The sequence below is a fragment of the Myxocyprinus asiaticus genome, chromosome 48, assembly GCF_019703515.2.
Source record: "Myxocyprinus asiaticus isolate MX2 ecotype Aquarium Trade chromosome 48, UBuf_Myxa_2, whole genome shotgun sequence".
NCBI lineage: Eukaryota > Metazoa > Chordata > Actinopteri > Cypriniformes > Catostomidae > Myxocyprinus > Myxocyprinus asiaticus.
In genome coordinates, this window is record NC_059391.1 from 18,832,694 (window position 1) to 18,847,585 (window position 14,892).

Below are 14,892 nucleotides of genomic sequence, written 5' to 3' on the forward strand. Positions count from 1 at the left end.
TGGAATGTTCCAATTGTAATCTTACTTCCAAAGAAACTATTAAAGTTTATTATTGTAATTGTTTTATTGCATATTTTTAAATATTATTTTCATGTTTAATAAAGTTTATTTCATCCCCATCATTATTGAATCCTCTTTTTTTGTTTTTATATTACAGTCTTATTGTTTGCAGTGCATAGACCTACTATTGAAGTATTACGGTTCAATTGCATTGTCCACTTAGGCCGTAGATTGTAATATTCAAATAAATGTCTTCAATTGAACCCATATCAGCCATTTCAAGAGTTGCACCTCTTAAACTGGTATGTATAGTACAATGCAAACATTAATGTGTAGTGGATAAAACACTTGAATAATCATATTAAAATATGTAATTAAGAGTGTTGATTATCTTCCTTAAAGCAAGTTATATGTATAATAGGTTATAAATACTTAAACTAATAACATAATATCAACATGACAATAGCACGTCATAACTCCAGCCCTGCTGGTGAAAATCTCAGTAATCACAGGATAAGCAGGTAATCTCAAACCATGAGATTCCTCCGCCAGAAGAGCAGTGCTGATTCACAATTCATGTAAAATGTTCCTCTGCAAGTTGCTTGCATTCAAAGTTGCTTCGAACTGACATCATAAATAAACATTCACTGTATAGTGCCGTTTTAAAGTGACTAAAACAAAAATGACCTTTTCATTCCTTAAAAAACCTTTAGCGAAACCATATGCATTTCATAAAGGGTAGATTGCCTGCATGCTTGACATATGGGTAGAAATAATTAGTGTCTGCTATACCTTCTCCTCTTCATGGGGTAAATTGGTTGTGGTAATTGACAGTATGATGTTAAAATAGGTCAAGAGAATGTCCTGATGTATTGGAGCTGGAGGGAGGCCATTAACCTCAATCGCGCAAGCACCGCAGGGGAAATGCTACTCTCATCAAAAAACGGAAGCCTTCACTAAACAAAACCGCACATAAAATATTAACCACTTCGTTAGTGAGTGGGAACGAAACATCTACATACCCAGCAGGTGCTAAAAAGACTATTTTTTCCCCCGTAAATCAGCCCTTGTTGTTCTCTATGGATATATTCACCCAGGAGAGAGCAAGACCGTTGAAACGTACAGTAAGAGAAATCCAAATAAATCTCACTGGATCTATGATGGGGTTTCCAAAATCCCATGATGCACAGTCTATTATTGGTGCAATTTCATGTACGTCACTATAAAGGGGGTTTTGGATTTGTAAATTATTTTTTGGTTCTTCAAGAAGGAGCTTTTTGAAAGCTGATGACACAGTGAGGTCCAAAAGTCTGAGACCACTATAACGAAAATGTGTCTATTTAGATTTTTTTCTAGTTTAATACAAATTCTTTCATTACAAATTATATTATCAGCATAGCAATTTAAGGGGAAAAGAATTTCTTGGTATTTGGTATGTCGCTATTTTTTCTGTTATGTCTCAAGCTGGCATGGACTCCACAAGTCTGTGCAAAACCTGAGGATCCATGTTATTCCAGCATGATCTGAGAATATTCTAAAGAGCATCATGTGAGCTTAAATTGAAACTTAGTACAAGGCCATTGACACAAATTTGCTTCTTTGATAGTGACCTAGGAATAGTGAATAGTCTTAAACATTTCTTCATCATTTTACATCATGACATTTCTTTGTTCTAAATTGTTCAAAATCCTAAAACTTTTATTTTTTTATTTCCAGGTTTAAATTAGATTTGAATGCAAGATTATTGATGTTGTCTCAGACTTTTGGAACCCACTGTAAATAATGCATATATATGTATAAATATACAAATATAGAACAGAGACTTACACATTAAGAGGCTGCCAGGCAGGCCACTGGGCTTTGGTTTTGATAACTGTCATAACTTCATCACCCTGAGAGAGACAGACAGAGAGAAACAGACAAAGAGAGAGAAAGAGAATTTGAATTGGTATTGCATCCTCATGTATTCTATATATAGAACATCAAGTGAGTTGAAACAAAACAGCAAGAATCTTTCCTATTTTGTGTTCTATTTTTGTCAATTTGGCTCTCTTTCCACCACTATGAAGAGGTGAGTTTCATTTGAATGATTTCTTTCTTACACAAACCCCTGAAAATATTGGAAACACTTTACAATAAGGTTCTATTTGTTACCATTAGGTATCTTGAACTAACAATAAGCAATATAGTTCATTTATTAATTTTGTTTAATATTAATTTACAAAAAAATAAAATTCTTCATTGTTAGTTTATGTTAGATCATAATGCATTAACTAATATTATTTCAGGGCTCTCTGGAATACTCGATTCTGCTTGGTCAATGGCACCATCTAGCGGTCTGATATTGCTGAGTAACAACCGCACATGCACGATATATAACTACAATCGCAACACAAGAATAAAAGCTTAAAGAAGTGGCTGACAATCTTTTCAAACATTCTGACAGGCTCTCTGGCTGCCAGGATCCTGAAGATACCTGTTCCAGCTGCCTGTTTCAGGCACAATACTCAAGGATAATGGAGTATGAGCCATATCTATTCATTATATAGACCTCTGTCTGATAATTCACTGCATGAGAGACAGAGAAAGCAGTTTAAAATTACACCTATGCTTGGTGGCCTTGAAAATCAAAGAGATTTTTCATTCCATTGGTCCATTGGGAAGTGACCATTAACTGTAAAAAAAAATATTATCTCCTTCTTTATAGTTTAAATTCTTCCACTTAGTGAAATTTATAAAATAAGTTTTTTGTTTTGTTTTTGTATTTGTTTTTTTCAGGGGGCTTTTGCCATTCTATTGAAGGTGAAAATCGAGAGATAACAGTAAATAATGTGCAAAAGGGAAGGGGGAAATGGATCAGAGCAAAACACAGTTCAGATTTGAACCCAAATCTCCCACATTAGCACCACAACTCAATGTGTTCGGAGCACTAACCTCTAGGCCATGGCTATGAAACAAAAACATTGTTGATTTGAGATGTAGAATATTTTGATTAGTAAGTCTTCACATGTTGACCTAGCCTGACAGATTTGAACATTTATTTCCAACATTTTAATTACGAATGGGCAATGATGGTCAACAAGTCGTCCAACAACTAACTGGTAGATTAGTTCGATTTTTTCTTATTTAAGTTTTGATATTTTTAGCAGCTGTGCTTTAATTAGTGTGCTGTGCCTTAGCTATTAAACAACTGGCACTGTAAAATACTCTTAGGAAAACATACATCTTTAAATTCATCCCCTTTAAAATGCTGCCACTACAGCCATACATATGCAGATGGACATCTTTGGCATAAGAGTTGAAATTTTGAAGACGCCATTTTAAGTTAAAAACAGCTCAGTCTGTGAATGTCCCATAAGAAACACTTCTAATCAGGGTGAGATAAAGCTGAAAGCAGCCAAATTATTAAGCGCTTCCTTAAGACAGATTAAGGAACTAAGAAATCGACTAGTCGTTCAGGCAACCCATTGACTAGTTGATTCTAGCTGATTTTGGAAATATGTAGTTTTACATATTCCTATATGTTATATTCAATATTCTTGCTTCAATAAATTTGAAACCTAATCTGAATCTGAAGGTCAAAAGTTATTGGTGCAAAGTGACTGGTCATTACAAATGTCCTTACAAAAATGCTTTCATCAAATCATCCATGATGGTGAGACTGTGTGCAGAATGACTGTTGAAAAATTAACACGCTGGTGACAAACGCTCTTTTGATGCAGAGCTCAGTGAGGAACTTTACTGCACTCACAGTTTGCTGCCTAACATCAAAGAGACATACAAAATGAGTTTGTACATTCTTAATGGGGTGCGTGAATTATGTTAAATCAGAGAACCAATACAAAACAAGTTCATGTAACTAAACTAAAAGTAAATTCGCTGCTACCGCATTCATCCTTAGAAATACTGTACCACACATATGCCACATAGGTCAAAAAAGACATTTTGAGTTCTATATTTATTGATGCACTAACTGGTGCAACAATAAACCCACTTTGCAACAAAAGTTCACAAACAGGTGCTAGCGAACAAAGGTATACAAAAGTAGGATTCCAGCCTAAAATCTGTGAACTGGTCTCCAAGACTTAATTCTGGTGTTGTTGGCATTTACGAGAGAAATGCACAGCTGCCTCGCAGTAATTAAGCAATTAATCTGCTAATTGGCCAAATTGATGAATATGTTTCAGAGAGGCAGATGGTCCCCACACATGCTTGAGGATATTAATTTATGGCCCAACTCTCCATTGCCGAATTGATTTCAATGGAAGTTAGTCCTTACATTCGAACCAGAAAGTAATTAATAATTCTGGCAAAAATGGGGCAAATATGGACTTCAGTTTTACTTAGGTTGACAACATGGGAGTGAAATGTCAAAGTAAATCCCCAACCCGGTGAACCGAAAAACAAAAACGGTCCAGTCCTTTGAACATACTGTAAACACTGATAGTGGTGTGAAATAATAGCACAGTCAGTGCCAAAATGTGATCCTGATACAGTTACACTGAATTCTTCTAAAGCTTTTCAACCTCCTTGAAGGTTTTAAGGGTTGTACCTACAGCAGAACTATGGAAAAAAAGACATTTTGTTCATGGCTGACTGGCAATTTTTCAACCTTTGAGAGACTACAACTCCCTAAAGGCTTCTGTGAAGCCTTCTTTCACCAATTCAGCTTTTATCACCTTGAGGCAAGTACACTTTTGGTATTTCTTAAATGTGCTGATCACAAACTGATTCTTACTTCTTCGGCCACTCTTTCACTTTTTCAAATTCACACACAGGTCAAACACATTTGGCCAAAAAGTGTTTGTTTTTTTACGGATGCAGAAATGTCTGTGTACAACCGAGTGAATACTAATGACAGTTATATTCATTTTCATTCTTTCAAGTGTTTACACTTCTGAGAACATGGGAGGAAGAGGACAACTGTTGACTATCCATCCATCCATCCCTAAACTGAAAGCCAATAAACAAAACAAAATAAAAACAAGTGAAATTTTAAAAACTACAGTAACCCTGGCACGCACACACACACACACACACACACACACACACACACACATACACAAAGTGACAGTGAATTCACTTGCAGGCCATCCTTGCTGTGCAGCAAATGAGAACTGTGTTACTCTGGGTCCCAGGCTGCTGCTTCTGAAAACGGGTTTTACACTTCACAGGCTTTCACCCCAAACTGACCCTGACCAAATTGCCGGAGGGATGGAGCGAGACAGAAGAGGAGAGGAACAAAGGATGAGAGGGAGAAGAGTGTCACTGCCGAAAAGCCCAGGGTCTCAGTGAGGGGCTGGCGTACTCTCAGAGGGTTGCATGAGAAATGCCTCGGGGAAGGTCATATACACCTTTCCATTTCTGCAGGCTTCAAAAGAGTCTCTTATGAGCACATGGTCTGACTGACAAGCCAGGGAGGTCTATAATACTGAGAGTGTTATCTGTTAGCCTTTTTATTAATCTCAATGGCAGTTGCTCAGCAGGCAACAACTGGTTGATCTTCTTAACAGGGCAATAGGAACAATCTGTACACAAAAAAATCTGAATCTTAAAGATAACTTTTTATTTCTACATTTCAGTATCCCTGTACTGTTTGACTGATTGACAGGCAGCTTATTTGTGCATGCTTTATGTCCGTGTGTGCTCTGAGAGCATTTGCGGTGTTGCGGTAATGTGAATATGCACCTAAACAGTAAAAAAACACTTAAAAATTCCGTCAAAATACATGTTTTGGTGAGGTATTAATGTAATCACAGTCACTTATGTCTAAGTGAATGTAAACAGTGGGACAAAAAATCAAATTTGCATCAAAATATCAGACTTGAGAAGTAAATGCAGTGTAATAGACCTGCCGCTGTCTATTATGTAGTTAATTTTAATCAAAGAACAATAACAAGAAAACCACTCACTGCTTTTGGCTGGATAACTTTAGTATTTTTAAAAAGTATTACTGTATTGTAATCATACAGTGATTACGAGTAGTTTCAGTAGCTTTGTGTTACATTTCATTACTTTTTCAATTTCTGAATGCTTCCATTGCCCTTAAGATGTCTAAGAACCACGTCTGTTCTCAGCGCTGTCTAAACTTAGTCCAGCAGATTCCACTGTGCTAAAAAAAGTGCATATCTCTGGAATTATGATGAAACATAAAAGTATGTCCCTGACATTTATAGTTAATACATGGTGTTGTGTCTCAGTAGAGCAATATGATTAAATATTTTATGTTTTCAATAATTTAACGGAGCCTACATCCAACTAGTCCTGATGAGCACCATATTTTCCATGCATATTAAGAGCTAATCATAGATGTATACCTGACCTCAAGAAAGATGAAGTTACTGGTGAGACTGTGTGCAGAATGACTGAAGTTACTATGTTTCTGATTCAACAGGACAGTCAGCCAGTTTTTTCATAGTCTAATATATACAGTATGTCTTAGCTTTGTGTTTGATCAGTTGATCAGTTAGAGAGCCCTGCAACTGAAATATACCCAAAATAATCATAATTAAATCAAATCAAAATCCGAACATAACTGCAAAATCTACATTGATACCCAGCCCTAGAATGACACTGTTATTCTAGAGACCATTTGATTGGACAAAATTTTGTGTAGTGCATGGTGAGTCATATTAATTTTTTGTTATGTTTTTCTGGAATACTAGGCCCTTTCCCAATGCAGGGACTAAAGCTTGTTTTAGGTATTTTTCCCCGGGACTAGTACTTTTCGTCATTTATGTACCTGAGGAACTATAGTTCCTCATAGTCGTTTTAAAGGACATTTTTAGCTCCTACTCCAGGTTAGGTACTTTTCGAGGCATAGAGGGACTGTCAGAGGTGCAGTAGCCTGTGATCTGTCAAAAACCTATGACGCACAAAGCATTGAGAAATTCGAGGTGTCGGCAGCTGTCATTTGTAAACAAACTTGAAGCTTCTAGCCTGCTACACAGAGGACTGCGCTAATTTTACAATTCCCTTAACAGAAATAACCTAAAACCATCAAAGTATCCAAAGTGACTTCATCGGGAGACACGCTTTGAGTTTCCATCACATCTGTACTGTTTGCACTGTAACTATATGTAAAATAAAGTAATTTCTGGATTACTACATCTAATTTTTCCTGCGATGATGGATATAAATAATAAAATGTTTATCAAAAGTGGGTAAGTTAACTTTATTATAAACTAAACCGTCATGAAATCTAGTTTACATAAGGGAAGTATTGCATGCCTGTTACTGTGTGGTTAACTTGCATCAAGACATCTATTTTAAGTCAGTAAGTGACTATTTCAGTACAGTAATTAATGTTGAGTCATAAAAGCCTTTATTGTAAAAGACTGTGTTGATAAATACATTTATATAGCATTTTCAGCATGTTGCCATGGAGTACAGCATGTGTTGCATGGTAGGCTGACCACCTCCTCTGTAAACTGTAACCTGAAGACACAGGCTGCATCTGAAAACGGGAAACTACTGCCTTCGGAGGCTGTATAAGGAGGTAGGTTGAAATAAAGTGCAGTTTACTTAAAAGTTTTTTTTACGTTTAAGCTATTAACTGATAAGGCAGCAAGGGAGCTGCTCACATTTTCGGATGCAGCCACAGTTTCTGTAAGGCAACCTTAACAAAAGTGTAGCTCCAATCCTGGCGTCATCCATCTGTGTTGTTAAGTTTGTTGTTGTTGCTATTGAAACGCGCCTGCAATAACGTCAGAAGAAAAATGGTCTGTAAATCAGCTAAAGTTTAATTTCAGCACATTTTACAGTTATACTAGCATATAGATTAATTCAGTAATGTGAAATATCCAATATTCCATATATTAAATATCTGTGATTTATATGTAACCTGCAAAATATATATATATATTTTTTTTTGTCAGAATACATGACTAATTTGAATGGCCGTCAGTAGAGAAAGATACTAGAATAAGATTGCTTCCATGCTGTGCAATACTGTGCTAAGATTGCAAATTTTACAGTTATACTAGCATATACTCTATCAGTCAAAAGTTTTGAAACACTTACTCATTCTTTATTTTATTTATTTATTTATTTATTTTCCACATTTTAGAATAATAGTAAAGTCATCAAAACTATGGAATAACATAAATGGAACTATGGGAATTATGTTGTGACTAAACAAAATCCAAAATAATTTTTTTTTTTATTATTATTATTACATTTTAGTTTTATAATTAAATACATTAATATGGTGGCACAATTATATTTTTGTATACAAAACTAATTAAAAAAATTTAAGCATACGCCTTCAGATCAAAAGATTTTTAAGATCATGAGAAACATTTCAGTCAAGTGTTTCAAAACTTTTGACCGGTAGTGTAGATTATTTCAGCAATGTGAAATATCCAATATACCATAATAATTCAATATCTGCGATATGTAACCTGCAAAAAAATAAATAAATAAATAAATAAAAGAAAAAAAAAAAAAAGAAAAGAAAATTGTCAGAATACATGACTAATTTGAATGGCTGTCTGTAGAGAAAGATGCTAGAATAAGACTGCTTCCATAATGATGTAGTTATGTAATCTAACAGCAGGGGCTAACTAGACCGTGCTAACCAGCCAAACCTTAACCGCTTACCTAATACACACACAGAAAAGAGAGTAGATAGACAGTGACAATGAAATATATTGAGTTTTCTAGAAATGCCACTCATTTAGCAAACAGCAATTACCAGCCATCTAGAACTCGGCAACCGTGCAATGAAGCTCTCCTCTGAATCGCTTTTTCCAATCTACACCTTTTCTTCCAGAGTCATTGCTACTTATCACACAAGAACCCCTAACTCAGCCCCTTTTAGAATAATACTTCAACAGTCCTAGTATATTACAGGGCTTTTGTGTTGCCATTCAGTTCTGAATCAGCATTAACCTTGACCTTGTCCTGACCAATGTGCCCAGTGCTGCCCGCGACCACAATTCCCGCAGGACATGTCCATCAGTGTCTGCCAGGTGGACGGAGCACAGCATGGTGGCAGCAAATGAGTTGTGTAGAGAGAGGTATCAGTTAGAGCTAACAACACTGAATCACACTTTTGAGAATTCCATGGGTCTGCATATTGTATTTTATTATATAAAATCTGTTGTGTTCAGCCTTAAACAGTTGCTTGCTATGATTCTTTAAAATACTATGATGTACATAAATAAAAAATTAAAAACAATCATCACCATGTCAAAGAGCTAATTTAAATGTATAAATAATAAACATAAGCCTAAGTTTATGGTAAAAGTGACAAAAGTTTCTGAAAAGCACTCAGAATGCTTAAGTACCCATCAATGACATTTTGACTTCCCCATAACTTCTTGTAGTAGGCCAAGACAATAGTTTCATCTAACTGGACATTGTCTCTGGGTTCTATTTATACAGTTACATTTTTAATTATTTTAAGTATTTACAGTTTTTTTGAACTCTTTTATCATTCTTTTTTTTTTCTTCTTCTTCTTCTTTAAGGAATAAAATGTAGCATTGTTAAAATGTATGAATCAGTTCTTTTGCTTTTCTTTTTAGTAAGCATTATTTTTAATTGGCCATACTCCATAAGAAGCCTGCACAAATCCCTACTGGCTGTTGTTCACTAATTCACAATCTTCTGTTTGAATCTGTTGAAAGGGGCCTGATTTCACACCATTTAAAAAAGCCCACCGTTCTTTCAAGCCCATTACACAAAGACTCATTTAATCAACAACAGATCTGGAATTGTTTAAAAGTAGAAAAAAGTTTAATGAGAATGCTACTTTCTTTAACTTTGCTGGTTAATGACTTACGAGACATGTAAAATCAAGATCAGGATGAATCGATTGCACCTATTCTCACTCTAAGAAGCTCTAAAAACAAAGCCATGGTCTTGAGTTATAATGATTAGGGCACCAATCTGCAGTACAAGTCCAAACTCCACTAAGACTTCACATTTATGTTCTCACATTCATTACTTGTCACTTTCTAAAGATTGCTATCACATGTACTGTCCAATGGGCTCCAAAAGTCTGAGACCACATAAAAAACCTGGAAATAAACAAAACTTTTTAGAATTGATCAAATGTAAAAATCAAGAAATGCTATGATAAAAAGAAGAATAAATACTGTATTTAAGTTTCTGCACTATTTCTAAATCACTAATCAATTGGGCACATATTTGTGACATTGACCATGTTAACTCTTTTGTCAAAAAGGTCAGGTTTTCTTGCTTCACTGAAGCACATAAGATGCTCTTTGGAACATCCTCAGATCATGCTGGGATAATATGGAGTCCATGCCAGTTCGGGTGCATGTTGTCATTAAAGCAAAAGTCCCCAAATAATAAGAAATTCTGAGATTCATGCAGATTTTTCACTTAAACTTTTACCCAAATTTTTATGCTGATATTTTAATGTGTATTGAAAGAGAAATTGTACAAAAATAGAAGCATTTTAATTAGTGGTCTCAGATTTTTGGACCCCACTATCAAATGTATTTTACCCTAAATTATGTAACTGTATTCCTCGTGGTTGATCAATTCTGCTTTTCACCGCTTTTCATGTAAAGTTCTAAATCATAACATAAAAATAATGAAAGATAATTTACATACAGGTGAAGACACAATTAATATTTCTGACATGAAAGGGATGTCAAGCAACACACCAATGATTTAGATTAAACGAACGAAAACAAAGCCTGATCGTCCCTTTTTATCAAACTCAAGATTGCAACATCAAAAGAGCTCATAATTTCATTCAAGGTTGAGAGTCCTTTGTTGTGCCGTTTACAGTGGGAGACGGGTTGACTGTGTTTATGGTAATAAAGCTAAAATGTAAAGAGGGAGCTGAGCTAATAATAACTAACTCTTACTGGGGCTCCATCCAGGCTTTAATGTAATCCCTGGAAACGCAAAACAGGGCAAAATGAGATAACATTCATCCTCTGTCTCTCTCTCTTTCTCTCTCTCTCTCTCCCTCTTTCTCTCTCAGACTGTATAGGGCTGCCTTATGGATTTTAGTCAATCCTACAGTACTTCTAAATTAAGAAAACAGGACAATTATAAAACGTTTATTTAAAAAATATTTTCTAATTTTTTGCAATTTTGTCTATAACCTTTTAATCAGGGCCAAAGATAACATCATGGTTACTTTCGTAACCTTCGATCCATGATGGAGGGAACGAGACATTGTGTCGATGTAGTGACAATAGGGGTCACACTTGGGAGCCCCAAACACCTCTGCTTTTTTTAAAAAAGGCCAATGGGAATTGGTGAGTGGAATTTACATGCCACTCCCCTGGACATATGGATATAAAAGGAGCTGGTATGCAACCACTCATTCAGGTTTTGTGCTGAGGAGCCGAGACCAGGTCCCGGCCATTTCAGTGGGTAGTTCAGCGTTGTGGCAAGAGGGACACAATGTCTCGTTCCCTCCATCAGGGAACGGAGGTTACGAAAGTAACCATGACATTCCCTATCTGTCACTCACTCGACGTTGTGTCGATGTGTCCCTATACAAAACGCCACAACTATCTGAACTGTGTTACATGAACTGGCGGTGCATGACGGGCAGACCGCTGTGTGCCTCATAGCCAGCGCACCAGGCATCACATAACCTCCCCAGTCCTTCAGGAACAAGTCGACTGCCCAACAACAGGGACAGGCTAGCCCAGCCGAGGCCTCTTTTCCTCTTATTTCTCCCCAAAAAGAGTGGAATTTGTTAACCGACTGGAAGCCATAAGTGTCTACATCAGGGGGTGTCCCTCCCAAGGGGAAGACACCGTGGAGACCACACCCCACCCAAAAGGGGGGGGGGGGTATTTTGAGTGGAATACATCACATGGTCTTACCGAGTCTTGTCGGAAGTATGTCATGTGGAGACGTCCCATGGTAGGTCCTACCCGAAGTGGGAGGAGTTTCTACAAAGCATGGCGACCAGGAGCAGAGGGGCCTCTGCCCAAGGAAGACGCAGTTTACCGACAGGGAAACGATTTTGCAGAAGATATCACATGGGGTCGCCTTCGGGGATCCAGCACATGTGGATCCCCGTGCGCTAATGAGGCCCTGTACTGGGCTGGCAGCGAGTTTCTCCGCAAACTCAACTGCCACAGGGCTAAGGAGGAAAGTCATCCAGGGATCACAGTCTGTGAACACGACTGGGAGTGAAGAGCGCACGTCTTCACCTCAAGGGAGGGGAAAGGCGCTATGTGCAAGCAGTAAACCCAGCCAGGAGTGTGAGATCCGAGAACCACGTCTGGGTGGGCCAGTATGGTGCTACTAGGACGATCTGCTCCTCGTCCTCCCTGACCTTGCACAGGGTCTGTGCAAGTAGGCTCACTGGGGGAAACGCGTATTTGCGTAGTCCAGGGGGCCAGCTGTGTGCCAGCGCATCTATACCGAGGGGTGCCTCGGTCAGGGCTTACCAAAGCGGGCAGTGGGAGGATTCCCGGGAAGCAAACAGGTCTACCTGTGCTCGACCGAATCGACTCCAAATCAGCTGGACCACCTGGGGGTGGTGTCTCCAATCTCCCCTGAGGGTAACCTGTCGTGACAGCGCGTCCGCTGCGGTGTTGAGGTCGCCCGGGATGTGAGTGGCTCGTAGTGACTTGAGGCGCTGCTGACTCCAGAGGAGGAGACGGCGGGTGAGTTGTGACATGCAACAGGAGCGTAGACTGCCTTGACGGTTGATGTATGCTACCGTCACTGTGTTGTCTGTCCGGACCAACACGTGCTTGCCCTGGATCAATGGCCGGAACCTCCGCAGGGCGAGCAGTACTGCCAACAACTCTAGGCAGTTGATGTGCCAACGCAGCCACAGGCCAGTCCAGGAGCCGGCGGCTGTTTGCCCATTGCATACAGCACCCCAGCCCGTCTTGGAGGCGTCTGTTGTAACCACGACGCACCTGGAGACAAGGACAGGCCGAAGGGGAGGACCTTGTACTGGTACGCCTGGCCTTTGAAGGCAAACCGCAGGAAGGGTCTGTGTCGAGCTAAGACCGAGACGTGGAAGTACGTATCCTTCAGGTCTACCGCCGCGAACCAATCTTGATGCCGGACGCTCGCTAGAATGTGTCCAATATTGATTTTTGCCCTTGTCCCTTGCGCACAGAGAGATCTCCAGATTCTCTGAATCTTTTGATGATATTATGTACTGTAGATGATGAGATATTCAAAGTCTTTCCAATTTTACGTTGAGGAACATTATTCTGAAATTGTCCCACAATTTGTAGATGCAGTTTTTCGCAGATTGGTGAACCTCTTCCCATCTTTACTTCTGAGAAACTCTCTAAGATACTCTTTTTTATACCAAATCATGTTACTGACCAGTTGCCAATTAACCTATTTAGTTGCAAAATGTTCCTCCAGCTGTTTCTTTTTAGTAACACTTACTTTTCCAGCCTTTTGTTGCCCGTCCCAACTTTTTTGAGACATGTTGCAGCCATCAAATTCAAAATTACCTTATTTTATTCTTAAAATGGTACATTTCCTCAGTTTAAACATATGATATGTTTTCTATGTTCTATTGTGAATAACATATGGGTTTATGAGATTTGCAATCATTACATTCTGTTTTTATTTACATATTACACAGCGTCCCAACTTTTTTGGAATTGGGGTTGTAAATGATGACAGAATTAAATGTGAGCCAGTGGCTTTTGCAACAAGGTAAAATAAACAAAGAAGTTATAAATATTATCTGTTCCTAGTCTTTCCTCAACACTAACAGAACCTTCAGAAAACCTAATTGTGGTTGCACTTTATTTTACAGTACTGTTCTACGTTTACGTACTATATAATTACAAAAACTTCAGTACTTAATAGGTACTAACCCTTAACCTAGCCCCAACCCTAACCTTAACCCATATTAAGTACATGTAGTTACCTAATATTACTCAGTACTTTCTTGGGTAAATACACTATAAGTATACAGAAAGTACATGTACTGTAAAACAAAGTGAAACCCTAATTGCAGCATTGAAGTTGTATACTAGTCACAGTACATTGATTTCTCTATTGCAATTTATGCACATTTATTTACAATGTTCATTTTTGTAATTTCAACAATATCATGCAATTGTGACATTTTCATGCTTACAATGTAATTTGAACATTTTGCAATTGCGACAAGAGGAGGCTTCCAAAGAGATTGGTGTCCTGGGACCTCACAGGACCAAAGTCAGTTCTTTGTTGTTTCAGTGGACAGCCTCTGTATAAAATTCTTACTTCTCAGTCATTCATTCTTTGTCACTCTTATAAGGGAGGGAGATGAAACTAACAGCCTGCAGGTAAGAGGAAAATGTCAGAACTCACCAGCATTCACAGTGTCTCAGCGATAACAGACAGAAACTTCGGAACATTCTTTAACTCTGATTAAAATAAATAAATAAATATTGCTTTATCTGGGATGACTAATTAAGAAGATATTATTCACAGCTGCAGTGGGGTGAGAAGTTTGAATGACAGATTTAGACAAGAGTGGAGAAAGGCTGTAGAAAATGAGGTGGAGGGCATTAATGAACAAAATTAATCTTTTTTTTATTTTATTTATATTGCTCCATTTAAACCAAACCGGTTTAACGTCATGTTGCTTAATTTCTGCCAATGTTAATGTGTCAAATCCAAACGTCTTTATATATAGTCGATAATCCATACACTGTAAAAAAAAATTCAGTTGTTTTTACAATAATAAAAAAATAAAAAATAATAATAATAATAAAAAATACAAAAAACGCAGCTGTGGTCGCCAGAATAATTATGTACAAAATACAGAAAAAATGTAAACAACTTTACAGAACAACCTGTAAATTTTACAGTTTAAAACTGTTGTTTTTACTGTATAATTTATGGTGCAGTACCATCGTTTATATTATTAAATGATAAACTTAATATATTAACCTTCTAAAACTGTAAAAATCTGC

At 37.5% G+C, this 14,892-nt stretch overlaps 1 protein-coding gene across 1 annotated transcript in view; it reads right to left on the reverse strand.

Moving 5' to 3' along the window:
• Window positions 1-14,892, reverse strand: part of LOC127437585 (spondin-1-like) — a 102,785-nt gene that overhangs the window by 25,789 nt on the left and 62,104 nt on the right. The window contains exon 7 of the mRNA XM_051692607.1: window positions 1,828-1,892. Within this exon, the coding sequence (XP_051548567.1) occupies window positions 1,828-1,892 (65 nt within the window). The remainder of the gene's footprint in view (window positions 1-1,827; window positions 1,893-14,892) is intronic.